This window comes from Hoplias malabaricus, chromosome 17 (assembly GCF_029633855.1).
Source record: "Hoplias malabaricus isolate fHopMal1 chromosome 17, fHopMal1.hap1, whole genome shotgun sequence".
Classification (NCBI taxonomy): domain Eukaryota; kingdom Metazoa; phylum Chordata; class Actinopteri; order Characiformes; family Erythrinidae; genus Hoplias; species Hoplias malabaricus.
Window position 1 is genome coordinate 2790149 of NC_089816.1, and position 21326 is coordinate 2811474.

The 21326-nt window shown below is 40.9% G+C and overlaps 1 protein-coding gene across 3 annotated transcripts in view; it reads right to left on the reverse strand.

Annotated features, from left to right (window-relative positions):
• Positions 1–21326, reverse strand: part of ebf1a (EBF transcription factor 1a) — a 96700-nt gene that overhangs the window by 33334 nt on the left and 42040 nt on the right. For 2 of the 3 annotated variants that reach the window (XM_066648894.1, XM_066648896.1), the window contains 6 exons: positions 16367–16432; positions 14789–14966; positions 12740–12919; positions 10123–10317; positions 8803–8874; positions 1424–3094 (listed from right to left, as the gene is read on the reverse strand). In XM_066648894.1, the coding sequence (XP_066504991.1) occupies positions 8804–8874; positions 10123–10317; positions 12740–12919; positions 14789–14966; positions 16367–16432 (690 nt within the window). In that variant the 3' untranslated portion in view covers positions 1424–3094; position 8803. Of the gene's footprint in view, positions 1–1423; positions 3095–8802; positions 8875–10122; positions 10318–12739; positions 12920–14788; positions 14967–16366; positions 16433–21326 lie in introns of those variants that run through there. The other variant, XM_066648895.1, reaches the window with a different exon arrangement.

The window sequence follows — 21326 nt, forward strand, 5'->3', positions numbered from 1 at the left end:
TTGAAAAGCTTTCACTTTTACTCAAGTGTATAAACGAGAAAAGGAATGCCATTTTTCCTCAGTCGCATTTTGGCCAGTCGTTTCCAGTCACTGCTTCCATTTGCTGTGTTTATTCTCACTCTGTTTTGTTGATGTAATTCACACCACTGACATATGGGCTACAGATTTTAATTATATTTTTTTTTTACCAGAATCTCTAATAATTAATAACAATAATAACAATAATAATGAAGAGAAGATTAGTGTGATACAGTCTTCAGTTCCTGTGCTGATTGATGCTGAATCCTCTAAGAAGGTCAAATGAAATGAAAGTGTTAAAACGGTTGTTACTTCTGTTTTTCTACTCAAGGTACTTTTACTTGAGTACGAGTTTATGACACTCGGCCCACCTCGGGTTAGAGGGGTAGTGTAAGAGACTATGGGCAAGTGCTCCTACACACCTAGAAAAATAATCACAACACACACACAGACACGCACACACACCCTCAAACGTCTGCAGTGTCACACAAGCAGAAGCTCTGATTGTGAATGTATACAATATGGCTTTTTAGGTCCCCCCCCCGCCACGTGGTTATTTGAAGCAAACACACACTAATAGAGCACAAACAGAAAATTAAAAAGGCAGCCTTTTTGTCTTAAATTAATAATAAAGTGCACCCCCATCCCCCTAGCAACACACACAGCTGCAACAGACATTAAATATGAATCATACACTCTCTCCACACACACGAAAAGCTCCTCATTATGGTTCATATTCCAAACAAACACACACACACACGCACACAAAAGGACAAACATATTCACTTAACCTTCCCTGCTTTGCTGAGCTGGGTCCTACAAACAGTGTTTAGGTAAAAATGGCCCAATTTGTGCTTTTTCTTTCCTTTCTTTTTTTTTATTTCTTTTTTTTTTGTGTGTCCCTTGAGAAACTGGATGGTGATGGTAACTGTACACGTGAATGGAGTTTGCATTGTTAAGGCATCTATAATCTGCTGGTTCTGATAAGAGTGGAAAGGAAAAACGACAGACAAGCAGGCATAAATAACAGAAAAGGAAAGTGGGGAAAAAAAAACACCAAAGAGAAAGAAAGTATATTCATATTTCATCCAAACCCACCCCCCTCTAGTTTTCAAACACACTCTCAAAAGAGAATAACCCATGCATATTATTAGTTTAACAACAGTATCAATTTCTGTAAGCCTCAAAGAGAGAGAGAGAGAGAGAGAGAGAGAGAGAGGAAAAAAACAAACCAAGGAAACAAAAAAAAAAGATATAGATTTATATATCTGTCATTTATATACTTTTTAAAATCTACATAACTAAATGCTATCAGAATAAGATGCTACCTTTCTTGCCATACGATTAAAAAAAGAAAAACAAAATAAAACAATATAACAACAACAAAAAAAAATCAAATGTTTGTTTTAACTTATAAAATATACAAAAATAGACAATGGCTTTGTTTTTGATGAAAGAAACTTAAAAATGGAAGTATGGCAAACATATGGAAAGTAAATACAAACAATCAATGAAATATAATTTCAGCAACAAAGACAACAACGGCTGATAAACGGCACGACATTGAGAAAAAAACAAGAAAAAGCAATGTACAAACTCTAGAGATAAATACAATGTATGTGTATATTTTACAAAACCTGTTTTTTTTTTCTGTTTGTGTTGGCGAGGTGGAGAATGCAGGACAGGGTGATACTACACTGACAAGCTGCCTTAAGACATTTTGATATAAATATATTTAACAATTTTGGCAAAAAAAAAAGAAAAAAGAAAAGTGTGTATGTACAAAAGGGTAGTAAAGGGAGCCGGTCAAATTGCTGTTTGTTTGGAGATAACACTTTTTCCAAGAGCAGGCTTTTACAGAGCTGGACAAACCTCAGTGTTCTCTGCGTGATTCAAGTCAATTCCTTCACAATCTCAAAGGTAGAAAAAAAGAAAGAAAGGAGGGAATAAAGGAAGAAAGAAAGAATGGTGGATGTTCTAGCAGCTGGTTCTGAGCGCATGTTCTTCTTCATTCCATTCTTTGCTGAGGAACTCGGCAAATCCACACACGGAGCGGATAACCATGTCTTTTTTTTTCTTCATAAATATACGGACTAAAAGAGTCAACTCCTTTATGGCTTCATGTGAACATGCTTCAGCGCACACAGACTTCATATCCTCTGAATGAAAGCTAAAAATGGCAGAGCAACTCATAGTGTACTTTGTTCTCTTCTCGTGTTTTTGTTTACGGCACAAATACGGGCAGCAAATCATTTTGTACAAACAGAATTATAAGTTCATTTTTTAGAATTGAAACCCTACTCCTCACGCTCTCTACTCTCTTTCCTGTGGTGGTCTGGATGGTTCCAGAGGTCCAGGGACCTACTACAAATGAGCATTATAGGAGCATGTGAGTTTTCCTGTCTCTGAAGAAATAAAACGACAACCACTGAAAATATAAAGTACCTGAACAATCAGCACAGAATATTAGTGATTAAAAAAAAACAGGAGCTGAATTCATGGCATGTGACGTCATTGTTTTGGCTTGTGATTGGCGCCAGAATGAGAAATAACGAGAAATCCATCCTCATCTTTGTTTACGTTGTAGTCTTTTCTGGATGCATGAACCCTTTAAATGACTCAGAACCCATCCTCGTTTGGATCGAAGGTGTTCTGTTGACCTGCTTTGTCCCCGCTCTCAGTCTCTGCTCCCATAGTGTCGTGTGTTTAAAGTACAGTTTGTAAAAAAGGCAAAACTATGTCCACTTTTGTCAAAAAACCCCAGTGAACGGAAGGAAAAAGGGCCATCACTATTTCCACTCGAGGAGATCACAGGGGCTGCATCCGTAAAACAAATTTAGAAAAAAAAAAAAATAATCAAACCACCAGCACACACTGGTCTTTTTCACTTTATGTGAGATTCCGTCGAAAAAGGCCTGAGTTTTCAAAGTCTTTATCTCTTGTTTGTTATTTTTTCCTGCCACTGCTGAGACTTCCTCCATCCAGGACTTGAGTTTCAAGCAGGAGCCGAAATCAAATGCTTCTCTTCAGCAGCTCGAGGGCCTCTACATGGGAGGAACAATCATACCAGGAATCGCTGTTCAGGGACGGAAAAGGAAAAAGAAGATAAGGCCAGAGAGTAAAAACTATTACTATGTATACAATCATATAATAGATATATGTGGCTTGGAAAACTTAAGCTTCAAACTCACTAATGTGACCCTGTATTAAACGGGTCACACTCTCAATTAGAGATTTAAAAGAAAAACTAGATGCCAAAATATTTATGTGAAAACTAGATGTAAACAAAGGCCACTCCAACTCAAAAGGTGCTGCATTCACTAAAGAGGAGTGTCCACAAACATCTGGACAAGGAGTATATATTAGAGGGAAAATAACATGCCATTTACATCAATGCCAACAGAAAGGAACACAGATAGAATGATATTCACGGATGTTACATAAAACACACAAATAAAAAATAAAAAATAAGGCGAATGAGTAAAGAACAGCAGAAAGAGAAGATGAGTGAAATGTGTTTAGTGAGAAGCTCAATATTCCTTCTTGTTTTCTTTATGAGCAGAGGTAAAGATAAAGATTTGTTCAGTCCCATCCACTTCAGTTCTCTATGTCCTCTATGTTTAATTAGAGCCATTGTCAGGATAAATAGTGATGGGGTTTTATGGTTGTAAATCAGCTCCCTCTCCTCCACCTCCCCCTTCAGGGACCCATTATAAGAACAATTCATCCACCCAATTAGTGATACGACTACAGGACAGCACTGTGATAGAGAGAGCTCTGGAATGCATTCAGTGAAGCACGCCCCCTCCTCAGTAAATGCTGTAGGTATACTGTCACTTTCCAACACGAATAACAAAGTAAAAGTAGTCAAAGGAGCATTTTTAAAACCGAAAAGTGACAACAGCATTTATTCATTCATTCATTCACTCATTCATTATCTGTAACCCTTATCCAATTCAGGGTCGCGATGGGTCCAGAGCCTACCTGGAATCATTGGGCACGAGGTGGGAATACACCCTGGAGGGGGCGCCAGTCCTTCACAGGGCAACACACACACTCACACATTCACTCACACACTCACACCTACGCTACGGACACTTTTGAGTCGCCAATCCACCTACCAACGTGTGTTTTTGGACTGTGGGAGGAAACAGGAGCACCCGGAGGAAACCCACGCAGACACAGAGAGAACACACCACACTCCTCACAGACAGTCACCCAGAGGAAACCCACGCAGACACAGAGAGAACACACCACACTCCTCACAGACAGTCACCCGGAGGAAACCCAAGCAGACACAGAGAGAACACACCACACTCCTCACAGACAGTCACCCGGAGGAAACCCAAGCAGACACAGAGAGAACACACCACACTCCTCACAGACAGTCACCCGGAGTGGGAATCAAACCCACAACCTCCAGGTCCCTGGAGCTGTGTGACTGCGACACTAACCTGCTGCACCACCGTGCCGCCTACAACAGCGTTTATGTTTTATAATAATATTATAATAATATGTTTATTTATTTATTTTTTTTATAAAATTCACAGAGCATTCCTCCTTTAACTTTTGTAATTGTATTCAAGCCATTCACAATGATTTCCACTGGTTCAGTTTTTGTGAAAATTGAGCAGCTGTTGTATTCAAATGGTGCTGAAAAGTACAAAGAAATAAAATCATAAATAATTGCGATACATGACCACATTAAATTATATCTGACATGTAGCAATCTAACTGTGGCATTTTAAGGCGCACTGTTGCCAGAGTATAACTACTGCCCAATTTAGGATGAAATGGAATGTTCAGTTTTCTAATCAGAAGCTTTTGTGCCAGAATGAAAGTGCTGCACCACTTAAGGTGGAACAGACAGTTCTTTTAAGACATAAAATATTTTATGTGTTTATTTATCGCCAGCTATATTTATTATTACTTATTGCTCCGTAATTTCAGTTTTGGCCAAGTAATTTCATTTTAGTGCATGTGTATTTATTTCTGTGTCTGCCTTCCCAGGAATTTTCCACATGGACCTTCACCACAGTGTGTTTTTCTGATGTGGCTCACGTCTGGAACGAGATCTGTTCAGGTTAATGTCCGATACAGGCCATGATAAAAAATTAAAAGGAAATGAACAACAACACGATCAGATTTGGGCAGTAAATCACACTGGGGACACTTTTAACTGCAGTTTTTTTAGAAGTACGTTTTCTGTCAAATTGAATAAGATGAATTTCTCTCTAGCGCTCCTACCCCCACCGCCCAGGATGGAGTCACATTTCGTATGACGTCTGACAAACAAACCCCAGGAAACAGTAAATAAACAAAGCCCTAAATTTCATATTCTGACCCTTGTTAACTCTCTGTCTACAAACAATGTGTACCTTCTCAGAGTGTACAAGGATCATAAAGACTATAAAGAGAGAGAGAGAGAGAGAGAGAGAGAGAGACAGAGAGAGACAGAAAGAGAGAGAGAGAGAGAGAGAGAGAGAATTACACATACCCATGCCAATTTATAGTGAATTATTATTTGGCCAATAGATTTCTTCTGTCAGGAGTTGCTCAGACATTGTGTGAAATGTTTATGGGCAATTTAACTATTTCAGCGTTATTTTTTGTTTTGTTTTGTTTTTTACTAAACTAATTATAGAAATTCTGTTATAAATGGCAAAGCCAGTGCAGCAACTGAACGCTGACAAGCATTTTGCAAGTCTCCCCTGGGATTTTTGACCACTCCTCTTTTGCAACAACCCCTAGATCTTGGAGGTTGGAAGGCTCACTTGCGATCACTCTGGTTTTTACTTTCCTCCACAGATTCTGATGTGGACTGTGTCTGGGCCACGCCACAATGCTGACATTGTTTTCTGTTAACAATCTCTTGACCACTTTGTCTATATAATTCAGATCTTTGTTTATTGGAAGGTCCAATGCTGCTCAAAGCCAAGTTATTCTGTAGGTGCCCTAATGGTGTCCTCCAGAAATGTAGTCATCTTTTTTCAGAATACTCGACTATGTGTATGTTGTTCTGAGGGTTGAATGCTTCTTCTTGGATTTGCCAAACAACCATGTACCACTGCCCAAACATTATATTTTTATCCCATCTGAGGACGGGACTGATAAGGAAAAGCAATCTTGGTCAGACAAATGCGTCAAAAAGAGAGTTGTTTGTACCAAGAGGAACATTGAATTTCATTTGGTGAGAAGGAGAAGAATTCAACCATAAGAACGCAAACTCTACAATCAAGCATGGGGGTAGGAATGCAATGTTTTAGAAATGTTTTTGAGTCAGTTGTTCCAGGAAACCTAAGCAGCATCAGCATCAGAGAAGTGAGGACTACATCAAAATTCTGGATCAAAAAATCCGAATCAGACACTGAAGAAAAAAAAAGAAAAGAAAAGAAAAAAACCCCCCACTTTGCATTGGACCCTTCAACAAGACAATGATCTAAAGCATACAGGCAAAGTGTCCACGTATAGGTAACAGAAAACAATATCTATATCAATATAATTTTTGAATGTCCCAGCCAGAGTCCAGACCTGAGTTCTGCAAGAAGCCGTCCAACCTCAAAAACATGGAAAATGTCTCAAAACAGGAATGGTCCACATTACCATTGAAGACATGCACAAAGCTTGTTACCAATAAAAACCACTGCGACAGCAAATATACCCTTGCCCTGGGTTCCTTAGAAAAGGTATAAACACTATTCTACATGGTATTTTTACCTTATGTTGACTATGTCATTTCCAGCAAGAAAAAATGTAACGTTCCAATAAAAATCTGAGAGAGTGAGACATCCATACAACATCATCTCCTCCTTTCACGTTTCCTGCTCTGTAGAGCCCATCACTGCTGGAGATTTTTCATGGCTGATTTGACAGTGTGTATTGATTGTCTCCCTGTATGCTGCTCTAATTCTCAGGCTATTTCCTCAGTGTCCTGGACACGTTCAGATGGGGGAAGTTAAAAAAATAAATAAATGTGTGCTTGGCTCGTGGGGTCAAAGGCATCGGATGCATATCAACATGGTGAGATGAAGTGCTCACCACACACAGATAAGAGTAGCTCCTCGAATACACTCAATTACTTTTACATCACCCTCTCAACACACTTTGCCACGGGTGGAAGATAAGGAATAGAAAAAGTGTAGAGAAGCTCTGTGCTAAAAAGTAGACAGAGTTTAGCATTATTTCCAGTCTTGATAATGGATAAAACACTATTTAAACTAGTTTCATTTACCAGGAGGGTTCTGAAACATACATTTCAGAATGTAGGTGCTTATTACAAATACCCCATAGTGAAACGTCATAGCTGAGACGTACATCAAAATGACATAACAATAGCAAAAGCACATGCACAACAAAAAATGTCATCACAAATATATTATGTGAAATACTGAGCGATCTATTAATTTTATGCAAAATTCTGCTAAATAAACAAAACTGCACAAACAAAACAAAACAAAAACCCACTAAAGACGACCGTATGGCAAACAATATTAGTGCAATATATTCTAGATTGTATTTGTCAAATTGCATTTGATGTGTTTGTGCCTAACTGATCTGTTTACCACCTAAAACCAATAACACTTATGGAGTTTATGGTCAGTCTGATTCAAATCCAGATCAGAAATCCTCCAGGTCATATATAGTCTTCCACAAGTTTCTGAATTTACACTCTTAAAAATAAAGGTGCTACAATGTCCTAGAGGAACCACTTTTGGTTCCATAAAGAATAACCTCTGCTATGATAGGTTTGATATATTTAAATGGGTAAAGAACCTTAAGATCCAGTGTTGTTTTTTTAAACTTTTATAAGATTTTTCACACTCACACATCTCTTTAAAAAACACAGTTCTTTATAGAACCAGAAGTAGTTCTTCTCTGGCATCACTCAGAGAACCCTGTGTTACCGTTTTAAGAGTGTATAAATTTAGTAGCTTATTAGTAACAGTTAACAAATGTTTGCTATAATCACAAATAAACACGGGTACAATGCTTCTCAACTAATCAAATTTTGTCACTGGAACTAAAAGCTGTATGAAGTTTTGTTACTGGATTACGCTACATAATCCCTATATATGAGTCTTCATTCATACTCGATTAATACACGTCATCACTCTGAAACTACCTCTGATCTTTAAGTGGAACTAACCCAGCTGATGCAGTGTTTAAGTGCCCAGTAAATCGGCCGTTCACTGATATCACTGACACGGTCTATTTATGAATATCTCTGTGGTAACTAAGGGCTGGGTGTTACATCAGGTGACTCTTTGCTGAGTTCACAAAAATAAACTGAAGCTGATAACTGACAATGGCACAAATGAGAGGTACATGGCATGAGAAACAGGAAGCTGAGCAGGAAATGAAACTCATATGGCTGCTGGTGACAGACCTCAGCCCAGCCCAGAAAATGTTATCTTATTATTGAAAACATATTAAATTTAGTCAATAGATCTAACATTTCCCATTAGGAGATTGTGAGTATGAATATTATACGATTAATAAACCTGTTTCTAGACTCATTTGCTTGTTTTAAGTGATTTTATCTGAAGGAAATATGCTATTTTTATTTTAAAACAAGCAAAAAGAGTCTAGAAATAAATTAAATAATCTTACAGTATTCTTACAACAATCTAATAATGATATATATAACATATTAACAAGATTTATTAGCGTTTTTTGCAATTTATAAAGAGATGAAGTGGCAGGTGGGGGGTGAAAGGGAAGAAGTGATGGGCAGGTTAATGGGCAGAGAGAGAGAGAGAGAGAGAGAGAGAGAGCATTACATACTTCAGGAGAAGGCCAGTCCCTGCAGGGAGCTGGCTGTGGAATACTTGCTAGAGTCCACAAAAGATTGATCTACTGGAGACGGGGGAAGGGAGGATGGAGGGAGGGGCACAAAGAGAAAGAAAAGAACAGTGTTATTCTTGTTGAAAGACAGAGAGAGAAGAGCGATTGAGGTCATATTAGGACAAGGTTAGACTGGACAGGACTCACTTTTGTCCAAAATATTAAAAGTAAGCTTTACAATGGAGGCATGTAGTGAAGTGGTTAATTGTGGTTGCTGCATACTACATTAATGATTTAATCACTGTGTGGCCAGATGTTTGTAGACACCTGCTTTTACCAGGCTTCCCTTTGAAATGAAGAGTATTTATTGGGTTTTGCCGCTCTGCCGCAGTAACAGCCACTACTGGTCTATATATATATATATATAAACATTAGTGAGGTTAGTACTGCTGTTGTGTGATTAGCTCTAGATCTCAGATCATCTCAAAGTTATTAGATGGAGCTCCATTACCCTAGAGAGTCCATGCCCCAATTCTGGGGACTCTTTACTCCTCCAAATAACACTTGACATGATGAGCTTAGACTCACACACAACTGCTCCAGAGCACCCTGTTTCCTTTCTAAATTTCTTCTGTAAATCACTCATACTCATTTAAAGAGGAGTCTACAAACCTAGGATGTAGCCTAGTGTAATATTTAATATGTGATATAAAAGCTGTGTTTCCAGTTTATATATGAGTTTGTAGGAAAGGTGAAAAAATGTGATGCTAAATTTAACTCCATTCGTTTACAATTGATATTCAATATGATGAAATAAAATGAATAAATACAGCTACTGACTTATTTTAAATCAGAATTCAGAACTTCCACTGTACAGTTCCAATGAATCTTGTACTCGGTGTAAGGGTTTATAATGTATCTACTGTTGATTTGAACATTATAAAACTTATTGTAACTTACTGTAAAGTTCAGTTCCACAGTAAACAGGTATTTTAAAGTTAATGTTAATGTTAATGTTATGGAACCTCATTTAATGAGGTCAGGTACCAAGTTTATATCGATGATAGAATATATTTATAAAGCTTAAAGCAATTATTCACGTTTATGCTATTAATAGAAAGCTATTTTGTATGCAGTATAATGCCTCATGAATGAATTTATAAAAGGCTTTATAAATTCATTCAAGCCTATAACCATTTCAATTATTTTTGTAAAATTTGAATTCTGAACTATACACATCATTGAAATATAGAAAATCAGCACAAAACACTGACTTTGCTTTGGTCAAATTTTAGATGCCATGAGCGTGGAGGCTCTCACCTTGCAGGCCGTTTCCGTTGGCACTGGTGCAGGTGGGGGGAGGTGAGGCCTGGGGCCGGACCACCGGGGCGAAGGCGCTCTTCTGCTTGACGGCCGACACCATGTTTGCCGGGGAAAAGGAGAAGATGCCTGAGGAGCTGCTGCAGTTGGAGGGCAGGCTGGTGGAGGAGGCCATGGTGGGACTAGAGGGGACGACTGAGGGGCGGGAACGAGGGAGGGAAGGAAGGAAGGGAGGAGAGAGGGGGACAGGTGAGGAGAGAGCGGATGGGTGAGAACATGCCTCATAGTCCTACAGCATACAGACAACAAAGAAGAACGGGACATGGAGACTGAAGTCACTACAGAGGCCCCGGACAATTAGCATCGTATAGGACTTTCTTATCATCTCGTGTTATTGTTATATGTTACCGTTCAAAGGATAAAAAAATCTGCTTCCAGTCACATAACCACTTTGGTGTAGATATGGGTCTAAAACTCCAGTTGACTGGTTTGAGATATTTACATACGTACACAAGTATTGGATGGGGCTGCATCACTGTAATGAATGTAGTTGAACTCAAGTATAAAGAATATGTACAAACCTTTGGACACGTGTTGTACTTGAGACATATGTATAACACTCACAATATAATTAATACGTGAAAATGGGAAAAGCCTGGTATCTGAAAAGTGGTAAAGAAATGCCAATAAGAACTGAATATAAATGTATACATGTTGTCTATTATTTAAAAATAAAATCGCTTGGTCATTTAAACTAATGCAAAATATCTTTAAATGTCAAGATATTGTTTACAAAGAGGAGCGGCACGGTGGTGCAGCAGGTAGGTGTCGCAGTCACACAGCTCCAGGGACCTGGAGGTTGTGGGTTCGATTCCCGCTCCGGGTGACTGTCTGTGAGGAGTGTGGTGTGTTCTCCCTGTGTCTGCGTGGGTTTCCTCCGGGTGACTGTCTGTGAGGAGTGTGGTGTGTTCTCCCTGTGTCTGCGTGGGTTTCCTCCGGGTGACTGTCTGTGAGGAGTTGGTGTGTTCTCCCCGTGTCCGTGTGGGTTTCCTCCCACAGTCCAAAAAAAAAAAACACACGTTGGTAGGTGGAAAAGTGTCCGTAGGTGTGAATGTGTGTGTGTCTCTGTTGCCCTGTGAAGGACTGGCGCCCCCTCCAGGGTGTGTTCCTTGTGTTCAGTGATTCCGGGTGGGCTCTGGACCCCACGGCGGCCCTGAACTGGATAAGTGGTTACAGATAATGAATGAATGAATGAATGAATGTTTACAAACATTGTTTAACTGATACAATTCCGATTTCTTAGTTATTATAACACCGAACATATGAGTTATCTCAGAGCATTAATCATTAGTGTAATATAATCTCTGAGAAAAGCTCTAACTTTTAAGATGTAAAGCTCTTTGTCCAGGACTATCAGAGAGGCAGTATAATCTCTGTCAGCGCATCCCTATTGGCTCGTCCTTTGTCTGGTAATACACTAAGAGCATTTTCTCCTTCAACGATTTTACAATCGGCGCTGCCGTATTTCAGCCGGCCTCTGATATCACGCTCTACCTTTATTGTTGTTATTATCCTGCGCTTAAATTTTATGGCTCTTTCCCAAGAAAACCCTCTTGATAATGTCATAATCCATTTATGAAGGCCTAACTAATCAATTAATGAAAATTGGAACCTACAAAAGCCTGCCCTCTCGCATTGATTGAAAGTGTCTGAGCGGAGTCACCGAGCCTGTTAAAATACTTGTTAACATCTAAGAATCAAAGTAGCGAAATTGAATTGCTTCTCCTGCAATTAGTTTATTGATTTAATTAAGACTCTTTAATTTAGAAGCTGCGCTGGAAGATTGGTGTTATACGAACGGCTGGGCATTATGGTCAGGGCTGGTTCCTGACACTAGAAAAGAAAAGGAGTGCATTTATCTCTGCTCTTAAAGACACAGGCGCAGAGTAATGGCTGTGTCTATTGCTTTTTCACAGCTGTCTCTAACAGGCCGGAGAATTTCACCATTAGACCACAGCCTGTCGTTACAGTCTGATGGGAAGCGCTTCGCTTGTTAATTCTCAGTGACAGTGAATCCCTTTACTGAATAAACCCTAACAGCACAATAACAATCTCCGGCTTTAGAGCCATCATTTACATAACAGCTACATTGATGATGATGACATCCCGATCAATTCTTCTGCTTGGAGGGTCAGCGATGACAGCACATCCACTGGCCAGTTTATTGGAAACGCCTCCATTATACTTCTTATGGCGGCGCACCCTTACTGGCTGTAGCCCTGTGATCTGCCATCACACACAATTTGTCTGTTCTACTCACTCATCAGGTCAGTTTCGGCCCACAGGGGTTGTGGCATCAAACCAACAGAGCATCAGGGTCTGGGGAGCGTAATACCCACCTAACTCACAATAGCCACTGGACATTTGACTTTAGGCTGATGTGTCGATGCTCCAGAGCATCCCATTTCATTTACAGATCACACACACTGTTTGTGTACAACTGACCTCCTGTGTTCAACATGGGAAGTGAAAAACCACACAGGGGTGTCTACAAAGGTTTTAGATATAATAAAATGAAGTGTGAGTATATGTGCCTGAGGTCTGCTGCCATACTTACTGGCGTAGGGCGAGTTTGCGGCTGAGCCATTGAGGAAGTTTGGGGATCCTCCAAGCGTGGTCATACCGCTGTTGCCATATCCGTTCATGCTTGTGCTAACCGTGCTGTAGCTGCTCTGCTGAGGCGTGGAACTGGGCACATAACCGTGAGGAGACACACTGCTCGTGTTCCGGCTGAAACCTGACACACACACACACACACATTCACACACGCACATTAGAGCCGATAGTAACTCAACACATTTTGTAATTTTTGCCGAACTGTACAACTGTAAACTTAAATCTGTTATAACACTGCTCAAATACTTTATTTTTATTAAAGCTCTAACGCTTAACTGCTCCACTGTTCCACAGCCCAACACTGGCCAGGATTTAACAATGACAGCTGATATGACGCTATACCTGGCCAGTCAGCTTCATTAGCAGTTACAGCTATAGTGTCATACCAGCTGACCCTTTTAAAATCCTGGATCAAAGTTCTGGAATTAAAGACCTCTGCTTTACACCCTTCTAGTCAACCCTTGGCACTGTGCATGTGTTAAAGCAGATGATCCAGAGCATGTAAAGCTTCTCACAAAAAATCCAAGAGCAATAGCGTGCAATATCAGGCGAGACTGCTACGTAGAGGGAAAGACTGGTGTTAAATATAGCCCTGTTCTCAAAGTTCCCTTCTGCTGGGGTTCAGTCTGCCAGCTCACAGTCTGTTTTCATGCAGATGGCTCCTGAGTTGTCCCAGTTCAGGACAGAGGTTGCTCCAAATATCTTCTGCCCTGAGGTCTGTGCAGGTGTGTGATTTCCTCCTATAGTCTATACTTCTCAAAATTGTGCTCATAACATGAGCGAGACTGATAAATACACGGAGCCTCTCATACACTCCTTTCACATCCCAATAATGGGGCACTAGCCACGGTGACTTGGCATCGGACGTGACCTTATGCTCATGTGCAGCTGCTTCAAGCTTTACAATTGAGATTATACAAGCAGTGATCTCAAAGAACACTCCTCCTGTCAATAAAAAAAGGTAAAAAAGAAAAAAAAACCTCTCCTGTCTATTAGTAGTGTATGCAGTGTGAGGAGGTGGGAAGAAAGCAGGGGGAGGTTGGGGGGTTGTGGACTATAAATATACATCAGTGCGTTAAACGCTGACATGGGTGAAAGCAGCAGGAAGTTCTCGCTCCAGGAGTTCCCCGCTGTCTGCTACAAAGCCAGCGCTCGTCGAGCCTCCGCTTTCATCCTGATGGATTACCGCTGACTTTACACAAATCACTCACTGTCACCAGGGCTAGGGGGAGCAGGGGAACAGGGAGCAGCCGGAGAACAGGGAGCCGCCAGCTTCTGAGAGGCCTCGCGTGTGTATCTCCTGTCTGTCTCTTTTTTTTTTTACCTTCAGATAAAGCTCAGTCTCCCTAACTCTCTCTGAACCTCTCTCAACCCAACAGGCTAAATATCATTCCCTAATCTTGACAACCTACATTCCCTAATCACTACTCCCTACACTGGAAAATCACTACAAAAAAAACAGTTTCACTACAATGGGAAACAGAGTACTATAAATAATTGGTACACACGCCCGCACTATGCATTTTCATAGACATTCAGCTGATATAGAGACATATGTAGCTCACTAGACACTAAAAGTGCACCGTGGGAAACTGCATTATGCTCGTAATTTCTCTGAAAATTTGCCTTATGGTTTGTACGCTTAGAGAAAAGGCCTATCGTCGTCTTGACACAGATTTAGAGAGACTCACAACTTCATATGATATTCACTCATGTACCCTGATCTGTGATAATCATATGGGCATTTCTGTCTATGAAACTATCCTCAATTAATTTCATATGGCGCTATTTTGGCCTCAGCTCTCATAAAGTCCCAGAGGTTTGCGAGACGTAGTTTAAAAAACAGTGTGAGCAATATATTGTATATTACACTATCACATATGTGTCTGGTCCTTATAATAAAATACATTCAGCATTCCTGATTTTCCAAAACAGATCCAACGTCTGCTTGTAAACACCCAGAAGCATCAGGTCCCAGGCATACGCTCACCCTGATTGGCCGCTTGCGTTGTCTCGGACACGTTGACGGCGAGCTGACCATGGAAGGAGTTGACGCCCATCATGCCGGCGTGTACAGAGCTGTTACCAAGGCCTGGCAGCTGGTTGTGTGTCCGGGGGACGTTATAAAGGGCCTCAGCAATGTCTGCAGCTCGCTTCAAAATTATCTCCTGAAAAAAACCAAAACAAAACCAAAATAAAACCTCACATCGGGTCAGGAAACATTCCTTACAATAGATGCTCATACAACTGTTCTTCTGAGTAAAGAATATTCCAGAGAACACACAGACTAACACTGGGGGGGTTTATACCCCTGCAGGACACGGAACATTGTGCTTTTAGGTTCAAATGTAGCTGCTACAGATTGTCCCATTTCATGTCATGCTTTTCAATCGAGATTAAACAAACTGTGTGTGAATGTCTGTGTACACATTAAAGGAACACTATAGACAGCTGCAGAGTGTAACTGACGTTTACAGCACTGTCTTGAAATCAAGGGGGATGGGGTTGGTTTCTTATCCTGCTCCAAAAGTTACATGGGGCACTTTCTGCAGAGCCCTGAGTAGGAATGACAAAGGCTATATTCTCCCTATTACAGGTCAGTAGAGCCTCACAATGTGATCTAGTGTTCCATTAAAACATTAAGCTGAATTGTAAGGGGTGGACAGTTACCACAGATATGTTTCACACTTGCAGTATCTCATCTGTTTTTAGCTCTGAGACAAAATCTACAATCTTTTTATAGATGTACAATATAATGAAAGTATATCAATTGTTCTGTGATAGATATAAACACCATCATTAACAAAGTCTGTCCAAACACTGAAGGGTTAATCTGAGGTTTGTGTGATGACGAATAACTGAGAGAAAGCTATGATTAATAGATCCATCGGATGCTGAAAAGCGAAACGATTCCAGCACAAACACCAAGAGTGCTCAGCAGGGGCCTTCACAATTACGCTACACAATTTACTCTTGTTCTAATGACAAGGCCTGAGAGGATAGAGAAGAGGATTCTGGGAGCAGAGATGACCAGAGGTGGACCCCCATTCAGTGTGTGTCTAAATAATTTAGCATCGCTCCACTCCCACTCAGCTCCTCAATCGATGACCTCACTTATAGGAGACGACGCCCCTTCCAGCTGTGCCAGCCATTGATACAGAACACTCAAAGGCTCGGGTCCATGTTTGTGTAAGAGCTGCCCTCTTTTTTTTGTCTTAAAACTGTGAGATGGCTGTAATCTTCTGGCTGATCACTCACATCCACTATCTAAAGTTCATGCAAAGAAACGCAGGGTAATGTCTTCCCTTGTGGTGTTGAGCCAACATTAAAGCTGTTGGTTTAAAGAGATTTTAAAGGAACACTCAGAGTCCTGCAAATAATTATTTATGTGTTTATACAAATTTGTGTATACATTTTTATTGCTTGTATTCATATTTAGTGCACATTTTTGCTCTTCATTACCTTGTAGTTTTACTGAGCAATCACAATAAAGTTGGATCTATGTAATCTACCTATTTAGGAGAACGCTTGCATAAAATTATTATTATTATTATTATTTTAATCTCACCTGATTATTGTGAGGCATCCCATACAGGGCTTCTACCAGATCTGCTGCTCTCTTCAAAATCACTTCCTATTGAAGAGAGAGACATAAATGGCATTAAATGATTTTCTCATTGATTTTAAAACATGGAAAATAATAACTACAACATAAAGGGCACAAGAAATTCATTAATTCATGGTCTATAAGCCCTTATCCAGTTCAGGGTCGCGGTGAGTCCAGAGCCTACCCAGAATCACTGGTCGCAAGGTGGGAACACACCCTGGAGGGGGCGCCAGTCCTCGCAGGGCGACACACACTCCAAGGATGGAGCTCCATCACTTTACACTCCTTTACCCCACACTTGCCATTGGACATGGAGACCTTAGAGTCAGCTCCTGAGTGTCCCATTCTTTTTCTTTTTTCATACTTTTCTATACAGAGTTGAGCATGCACCTCTGAATATTTGTGTTTGCAAAGCGTTTACACTCAAGTAGATAAATGCACTCATTATAAAGAGTGTATGCAAACACCTGGATATACACCGATCATGGCATTATGACCACCTCCTTGTTCCTACACTCACCATCCATACTCTCAACTTTGTAGTTCTACAATTACAGACTACTTTAAAAACTCGAGCAGCACTGCTGTGTCTGATCCAGTTGTACCAGTGCAACACACACTCAAACATCACTAACACAGGGTGAAAGGGAGCAAACAATGAATGCAGGACTAGGGATGAACTACAGTCTGTAATTGTAGAACTACAAAGTGCTCCTCTCTGGACAGTGGAGCTGAGAGAATGGACTGTGAGTGTAGGAACAAGGAGGTGGTCTGAATGTTATGGTTGATCTGTGTATAATGAAGGTAAAGACAATGAAAAAAACAAAGCAAAAAGGAGAAAAACAGCCAGTGTATGAGGTGACGGTACAGACCCTGGGTCAGTAATACAGCAGTATATGAGGACCATATAGTTCTATATGAATGAATAACACACTCACTTCCAAGAGGAGCTGTATGAGCCTCATCAGCATACCAGGCATTCACCACACACACACACACACACACACACACCTCATAACACACAGAGGCTGCTATTCTTTACCTAGTTCTAACACAGTCCATTACATGTATAAAACATGTACACAAACATACAGTAAAACAGATGGAGAAGGCTTGTGTAGGTAAATTAATGCTGTATTGGCCAGAAGGCGATGGATGTGTGTGTGTATGTGTGTGTGTGTGTGTGTGTGTGTGACACCCTTCTCTTCGCAGGTAATCGACTCTCACTTCCCCGACCAGAAACCTATTTATTACCATACCTTGCCACACATTAAACATTTATTTACAGTGTTCTTTACTCTCTGTATTCATTTTCTTTCTCCTACCTCCCCTCCCACACCTCATGTCTCCCTCTCCTTTCCATCTTCTATTCCTCTTCTATTCTCTTCATTTTTCTCCCTCCGAAGCAGACGCCTGGAGCTCCCGAGGAACCCTTTTTAAAAGTTAATGCGCCGGGGCCGAGGAAATGTGCTCGCTGCGCGACAACCAGAAAATTGCTCTCACCCTCTGAGTGTAACCCTCGCTGAGAACAAGCCCCCGAGCATGTGTGCCCGCCCGCCAGTCGACATATTGCCTTTCAATCAGAGCCCCTTCACACCGCCACCGTAAGCCCCCCCCACCACACTTAAACCCCAGGCCCCCCATGCAACACACAGGCTCGGTCATGACGAGGGGGTCAGAGAAGCAATAAAGATTTTTAGTGCGCTGTCCAAGGTGCTAAATTCACTCAATAATGGGAGCGCTGCCACTGCGTTAACCCCTCGTTAGGGCCGCTTCGCAGGGGGGGCCGGGCCCGGTGATTGAGGGAGGCTCAGGGGCCTGGGGAGGCCTAAAGTGCTGCTTTAGTATGGATGTGTGCCTCCGTCTGTCTTTCGTCTCTCTCGTTTCTCTCTATATTTCCAGCGCTCCCTCTCTCTCTCTCTCAGTGCCAGAACACAAGAACATAAGAGATGGGAGGCATTAGCCCACGGCTGGATCCCCCGCTGGAGCAAAGCTGAGACTTATCTATCCTCCTCCTCCTAGAGGTAGTAGGTTCGCTCCCACAAAAAAAAAAAAAAAAAAAAAAAAAAAAAAATCTTAAATATAAAAAAACTGTCAAAAGAATTGTGGAGTGCTTCTAAAAAAGAACCAGTTTTATTTCCCTAAAGAAGACTGCCTTTATTGGCACTGAGAAGATTCATTTTTGAATGTCATTAAGTTGTTTGGAACCGAGGATGAAGGAGTTGTAGAAATCTTGGCCTACAAAATGGGACAACCCTTCAAGAGCCTAAAACATCAGCAGCAGCTCTACCAGTCTGCAGTAATATCAGATGAAGGGTACAGTGCTGCAACCTCACTGCTGGACTTTAATTAAATGTAGGGGATCAGAAGTGTTTGATCATATATAATTGCCCATTCCTAGCTCTTATTTGGATTTTTTTTTTTTACATTTACGTTCAGTTCCACCTTTAATGTTGTAAATCTGTTGGGATCAGATCCCAGTGTGTAATAGCTTTACCATTTAAGGTGGAGCTGGAAAAGTTCTAGCTTGAGACACCATACCTCTAAGAAAATTGGAGGGGTAGGACTAAGTGGTAGGGCATATGGTGAAATGGGATTCGACCTTAAGGTTTAAACTAAAAAATCCGGCTTAAAATTTAGACTTGAATGAACTTCCTAAGATATGCTTCCTAAGAAACACAAATCCTGGTTCTGTCAACTTATTTATTTTAGAAGTTTGTGAAACTTTTTTAAATGTACTAATAGGGTTCTCAAAAAAGGAGACCACCAATTGACTTTTACCAACTTAATGTAGCGTGACTTTCCAGGCAGTGAACTGAAAGACAATTTGACAATCTGAGTTTTAATTTGATTTGTGAGTTTGCTCTTACATCACAGAAAATGTGCTACGAATAGCTACGTTTTCATTACTTATAACAGCATTTTCCCCCCAATTATTTAGATTATAGATTAGACAGAATTAAAATGATATTTTTAATGTGTAATTCTTCTGTTTCCTGCATGTTTACTAGCTCCATTTCACCCGTTACAGAGTTGCATCTCTGCACGCATTTGTCTTCCATCATTACAATTTTGCAAAGGGGGGGGAGGGATCTGTTGAGAGGACAAATCCAATAAGGAAGAGGCCAAAAGTTTGTCCAGATAAACAAATAAATGCTATTAGCGCGGGGCTGTGTGTGGTGGCCCTGTGTCTGGATGCAGAGCCATTTCCTGGGCGAGCAGAAGGGCTTCCAGTAAGAACTGAGCGAGAGCCAGGAGCGGTAAACAGGAAAGAAACCTGATCCTAGATCTGCCTGTCTGAGCTGCTGTCTATCAGTCAGAGCATCATTAGCCTGATTCTGCCCTCTATCCTCTGCACCTGACTCCACAGCCACACTGAGAACTTACAGTCACACTCAGCCCCTAAGATAAGTCCTTTTCAGCTTTAGTGTCCATGGGCAAATTCCTATAAACCTGTGTGTTCTGTACCCTCACACAATGAGGAACGCTGTATATCCAAATGTGTAGTGTAGAAGCTGTAGGAACATTTTCATAGCCCTCTATTCGACACTTGGAAGTGGGCACGGTGAGCTCTTGTGTGCACTCCCATGTCCGTTCAAGCTTCTCTATGGAGATTATACCAACTGTGTGTGTAAATGTACCCTATTGTCCACAACGGCTGCACCTTACAGCAGTTGGATTCACTAATGAGGACCGTTAGACGTGTCACGGGTTTGAACGCGAATGTCCGAGCCCCAGGCCGCGGCACTGGAGTGATGCATGATATCAGACGTCTCACAGCCCCGGCAGGTCATTAATGCTCTCCGGACATGGACTGTGTTCCTGTGCGTAAACGGTGATGGCTGTAATGTGATATATGTTCATTAGGGAAGGGCACTGCTGAAAAAATGAAATAACGCCCAGGTCACATCTGGAATGTTAAGGCTACAGCAGCTGCACATTTACAGGGAAGCCGGGCCTGTAAAAATATGACAAATTTATTCCAGTGCTTGTTCATTTGCAATTTTATCATCTCCTAATGTTCTATTAGAGCCATAACACCAGCCGGGTCACCGCCGTCCCTCGTGGAAAAAAAAAGCAAAGTGATGATGTCATACTTCCTTCTCCTCTGACCTCACAGGCTGTGAGTGTAGCCACAGCTCTGATTTCATTAGTCCAGTGAGTGTCGCTCACACACACACACACACACACACACACACAAAGGCCCGTCTATTTGATACACAAAGAGTATCAAGTCTCTCCTCTTCCGCTTCGCATTTTAGCCGGAGGAGCTTATAGTAAAAAGTCATACATCATCATCATTCTCAAAACAACAACATGGATCTCCATTTTTGTGGATGTAAATTTTACTGCATTATTTGAACACAGCAGCTGTCATTTCAGAAAGAATCGACCAATAGAAATGCTCCGAAATTACTATTTCATGAACACAATCGTTTTACATAGACTTCCATTGAAAATGAAGAAGATTTGTCCTTCTCCTGTAAACACATTCTTTTGGAGATTCACCTTATTCTTTGGACAGTGAAGAAATGGATCTCTTGCCTCACTAAATGTATTAATAAAATTAGGGAAGGTGCATCCACGTGAACACAGATGTTCCATTGTGAACAGTGGTCCACAGTTTGTAAAATCTCCATAGAAACGTATCAAATGTAATGGGACCATGTCCTCAGGGCAAGTATAGGCTGGAGGTGTATAAATCCCCCATAACTGTATTCTCTGGATTTATAAAGCTGCAGCCAATACCGTTACAATGATTCAAGGACTAATCACACAACAGCAGTCCTACTGACCTCACTAAGGTTCTTATACATGAATGTCACCAATTCCTTAAAGAAAATCTGAATATTCCAACAACCACTGGAAGCCTTCTCAAAAAAGCTCCAGATCTACACTCTCACTGAAATTTAAACACAGT